This window comes from Mugil cephalus, chromosome 1, assembly GCF_022458985.1.
Source record: "Mugil cephalus isolate CIBA_MC_2020 chromosome 1, CIBA_Mcephalus_1.1, whole genome shotgun sequence".
NCBI classification, from domain to species: Eukaryota; Metazoa; Chordata; class Actinopteri; order Mugiliformes; family Mugilidae; genus Mugil; species Mugil cephalus.
The window spans coordinates 29,869,359-29,874,681 of record NC_061770.1 but is presented as its reverse complement, the minus strand read 5'-3'; the positions used below and the strand labels follow the sequence as shown (position 1 = coordinate 29,874,681).

At 41.4% G+C, this 5,323-nt stretch overlaps 1 protein-coding gene across 1 annotated transcript; it reads right to left on the bottom strand.

The window, feature by feature from the left end:
• Window positions 1-1,494: 1,494 nt before the first annotated feature.
• On the bottom strand, window positions 1,495-4,870 carry LOC125023802 (toll-like receptor 2; the record flags this gene model as incomplete). Its single annotated transcript, XM_047611316.1, has 8 exons — window positions 1,495-1,600; window positions 2,161-2,663; window positions 2,750-2,890; window positions 2,964-3,143; window positions 3,218-3,382; window positions 3,690-3,840; window positions 4,423-4,545; window positions 4,662-4,870. Coding segments are annotated over 8 exons (1,578 nt in total), but the record flags the coding sequence as incomplete, so codon positions are not given.
• Between the last annotated feature and the right edge of the window lie 453 nt (window positions 4,871-5,323).

The following is a 5,323-nucleotide window of genomic DNA, read 5'->3' as shown; positions in this document are numbered from 1 at the left end:
CTGTCTAAAGTCCTTGAAAAGGCCATCCTCAATCAGCTACTGCCCTACCTGCATCAGAATAACATCCTGGAGAAATTCCAAACTGGCTTTAAGACAATTCACAGCACAGAATCCGCTCTGTTAAAAATCCATAATGACCTGCTCCTCTCCACTGACTCCAGTAACTGCGCCATTCTCATTGTTCTCGACCTCAGCGCTGCATTCGACACAGTGGACCACAACATCCTTACAGACCGTCTCCAACATACCACCAGAATAAATGGCACTGCACTGAATTGGTTCATATCCTACCTCAACAATAGATCATTCTCCATAAACTTCAGCACACACTCTACAACACATGAAAGCCCCTGGTCCACTGACCAAGGGCTTACTTCTTTACCATAGCTTGTAAGTGATCTTGATCTTTGTTCTGTTGCTGGATATGCTGTTGGTTGCTGTTTTTGTTTTTTCACTTAATTTTTGTACAGCACTTTGGTCAACCTTGGTTGTTTTTAAATGTGCTTTATAAATAAATTTGATTGATTGATAAACTATATGATTGCAGACTTTGTTGGTTTACTATGGATGTCAGCCCAGAGTTTTAAATCTTTATTTTGAATTTGTGAATTTCAGTATAACAGAGAGCGGGCCTGTAACCGAAGTTCCCGGGTGTTTGGAATGCTAGGCCTTGAGGATGACAGAAGGAGACCCATTATTAAGATCAAGTCATGTCATGCCCCTTATAAAGAAGCACACTCGACGGGGAAGCGCCATCCTTTCACATGGATGGAGGTTTTACCACCATCTTCAGAATGAAGGTTATAATCACCTGACTGTCAACCATCAGGAATATTTTGTTAGCCCCATTACAGGTGCACACACACAGAACTTTGAGCATCTTTGAGGTGTTGCAAGTCAACTATATGGAGACTAAGAGGGAACAGCACACAAAATATGTTGAAAGATTAGATGTTATTGGTTGGATCTACTGGTGTGGAAGCCATCACAGAGATGGACCACTAGGAATGCTGTTACATGACATTGAAAAAACAATGTCCTGTGAGAAATGTATGAGTACTGTACTATACTGTTCATATACGAGTTGATACAATTTTACTCTTAATTGTAATGTAAATACACATGTGTAATTTTGCTACCTATTCATTTCAGTAGCCTAACTATATGTTGTTGGATTTATAAAATCTGACTAGGAGGCAGTTTTTGTGTTAGTGGTTTGTGCGCGTATGCAAGGGAGACAGTGTATAGCATGAACAGATCATTTCATTGTTGATAAAGAACATCCCCCTTTGAGTGATGTTTTCTTGCATGAAATGCAAGGTCGTACAAGGTCTCATGCAAGACTTCTATCAACTATAGTCCGTCTATAGTTTATCCATCTAATAAAGCATAAAAAAACAACAATTTTATTTACTTCAGCCTGGAAGTAGCAAACCAGATCAGATCAGAGACTCATCATGTTAATGGAAAAACACAGTTATTTTTCTTTGTTTTTTAATTTTTATCTTTTATCTGACTCAGAGTAACCGTAGGACTGAACACTGCACTCTTGTGGAGGCACAGGTTTAAAGGTCGGGGGCCTCTTCTACTGTCAGTCTCACTGTTGGAGAACAGACAAGAAAGCAGGGTTATATATCAAAGTCCTGATCTTAATCCAATAGAAATGTTGTGGAAGGACCTGAAGCATCAGTTGATGAGAGGAAACCACCAACATCTCAGAACTGAACTGGTTCTGTTTTGAGGAATGGGATCAGATTCCTCCAAGCTGCTGTAGACACTGATCAGCTGTTACCACAAACATTTAGTTACAAGGAGATCACAGCACAGACTGGAGACAAGGAGTTACTGACTTTTACACTTCACACGTATAAATGATTAATCTTGAATAAGTAAGTGCACAAGTATAATTTGTGCATTTGTTTGGATTCTCTTTGTCTACTGTCAGGACTTCTCATTTTTTGAAGACAGTTTTGAAGGGCGAAAATAGTTTTAAGCTGATCACATTTCTGAATATAAGTGTATACGTACACCCAATGGATAACTCGGTTTCATAAATGAAAAAGGAGACTTTGCAAACGTAGCTTTTAGTGTAGTTCAAATTATATCTACTGTCTTAAATCACCCACTGATAAATAGAGTAATTCTATTGATATTACTCACCTTGGTTCCTCCAGCTCAGGTACCAGGAAGTTTTCCACCCAGCTTGCATCTCTTTCACTGTAGGAGACAAAGGCATCGAAGGACAACAAAGCTTCTGAACCTTCCCTATCTCTGTGACGTCGCCGGGAGTTCCTCTTGGCCTTGAGCCATACCCAAGTCATCTTTAAGTACCAAAAAGTGTGGAAGCGCCACAGCAAGACACTCACTAGAACTCCTACGACCAGCGCCAACCCACAGCTCACAGACACAAACAAGATCCTCTGGCACACCACAACAGAAAGGTGGACTTGATCCACGGGTTTTCCCTGCAGGCAGAGTGGGGAATCGCAAACGTAGCTGTCCTCTCCATCTGTTAACTGCACACCTCCACTTATTTCAAATTGTGACTGGAAGAAGGTGACGAACTCACAGGAATAGACAAACTTATTCTCACCCGCCTGGAGGTTCTCAAGTTGTCTGTATGACTGGAGGTCCGCAGAGCTGAACATGTTCAGGGTGTTTGACTGTGAGAAAAAAAAAACACAGGATATCATGCTGGAGAACACTGGAAGTATTGGTAACAGAAAGACATAATATGACTGTTTCTTACCTGTATAGTCAGTGTTTGTAGACTGTGAAAGAAGCTGCCATCTGGCAAAGTCAGCAACTTGTTCCCAGAGAGGTGGAGCTCTCTCAGCATCGGGAGAATCTGAGTGAAGTCCTTGAGGTCATTGTTACTAAGATCCAAAATCTGCAAATTATAAAGCAGAAGGTTTTAAGGATTTTCATGTGATGGCATGTGGTGTCTGTTGGGATCTACATACCTCAAGTGTTATGGGTAAATAGGAAGTGGTGGTGGTAAGCTTAACCCCAGAGATGTTCAGGTATTGCAGGGTAGAGGGCCAGGGGCAGCTTTGGGGCATGGAGTTGTAACTGGTCCTACTGATATCCAGGTGGGTCAGTTTGGAGAGCTTGGCTACCAGGCGGCTCACTGTGGACAAAGACTGCACAAAAGACCTCTTCAAACCTTCACATTCCTAATTGTCTACATTGATAGAATTCTCATGTGGATAGGCACCTTCAAAGCATTCCTGCTCATGTTTAAAACTCTGAGTTCCTTCAGAGTTGGTTTTGTGTCACACAACGACTCCACCAATGTGAAGTCAGTCAGCAGGTTATCGGACAGGTCCAGGTAGTGGAGGTTCACCAGGAGTTGGGACGTGGGACAGGGCATCAAAAACAACTAGTTGAAAAAGAGCAGTGGAGTAAGAATGGTTGCTGGTTCCAGGTTTTTCTTTTTTTTCTTTTTTCTTGACATCTGTTTCTCAAAGAGCGGTTTTAAGTTGTATGTGTGGTCATTGTACTTAAGCAGCAGTTCAAACATTGTGGGAAGTTGTCACATTGTGTTTCCTAATTACTATTTCCATTGTTAAATAATATCTCTATCGGGAAACTTACATTTTTCTCATCAAATGTGGTTGATGTGTCTCTGTGGAACATGCAAACTTCTCTCTCTCTCACTTGTTTCTAAAAGCCACTCACACACATACCTTGCAGTTTATGACTGACACCTTCCTGGGATAATGCAGCAGGAACTTCAGCTCCAGAAATGAGACAAACTTGAAGACGTCCAGCACTACAGCGTTGCGGATGAAGACCTCGTCAATGCACTTGTGATCAGTCCAGCTGGCTCGCTCCCACCTAGCAGCAACCAAGGATAAACAATCAGGGACAGCATCCGACAAGCATCCGACATTTCACATTTGCTTAGTAACAGACTTGTATCTTCTTAGAGTTCAGTACTTTAATAAAAACTCCTTGTATATTTATATATCTAGCTGATTAGTTAACATTGGTGCGACAGTTTCTTCTGATCTGACCCCTGAGTTGTACCCGGACAAACTCAATGTAATATGAGGGATCCTTGAAGATGTGCGACACTGAGGACAGATGAAAGACTAACTTCTAAAACATTTATTTATTTATTCAGTGATGTACTCTTGATCCACAGGTTGATCACGGTTGATGTATTGGGCTCCATTTCTTTAGACTAACAAAACTGTCTTTTATACAGGTTTTACTTGTCTATAAATACAAACAACCATGTGTTTTTGTGTTTCAAGACAAAGCTTCTGCACACAATTGTGTACGGGGCTCTTCGAAATTCAAAAATACACAGCGGTGTATATGTCAGAAAGGGTTTCCAAGCGTTCTCAAAAAGACCCCCAGTAACACTTCTCTGCTGTTATTGAGATGATGATGTTGGATGTTCTGGTTTCCCACCTGCCCTCGCCGGTCAGGGTGATGCCGTCAAAGGAAATGGAGGTGATCGGCACTCCATTCATGACCACCATGAAGTTGACTGTGGCCTCATCAGACAGAGAAATATTCCTAAAAAAGATAGACCTGAAAAGTTCCCCCACAGAAGAATTAATTATTATTATGATGATTTTTGTGTGCATCAGAAAAAAAAATCCAACAAAACAAAAACAGAAAAACACATGGGGAGATTGTTGCTGGACATGATTCTTTTGCTGGCTGCCTCTCTGAAGCACTGAACTGTCTTGTTGTTAGCCAGATGGAGGTCTTCCAGAGTGATGGACGTCTCAGGGTAGGACACATCCCCGAGCACAGCCGAGACCATAGTCACGTTTGTAAAAATCGGACCCTGGAGGCTCAGAGTGACCCGACCCAGAGGCCAAATGACGGCTAGTGCACCGGACTCGTATCTGCAGAGACAGTCAAACAAAACAAAACATGAAAGAGGAAATTTATAAGCAGACACAGATTAGTAGTGCATTCATACAATGTCCCACTACACCAGGTGAGGATTAATCTGAGCCTGAGTCAGTTCTGACAGGTGGATCTCACTGTGGGGACATGGATAGTCCACCAAACAATCTGAGCAACGCAAGCCCTAACCCTTCATCCTTCATCTTGACAAATAACTAAAATTAATACAAAATTAATTAAATTAAAATTAATAGTTTTTTTAAAAAAAAAAATGTACTTGTACCATTGGTCTCTCACTAATGTAATGCATGTACAAAATTTTATCATGTGCCCTCATTTTCTACAGTTAAAGCATACCTTAAAACCACAAGTCAGTACTTCATTCTCATGCAAGAGGGCACCATTGAGCCACAGGTTCCTACTTGTTCTGCTCTTCTTCTACACTGACAGT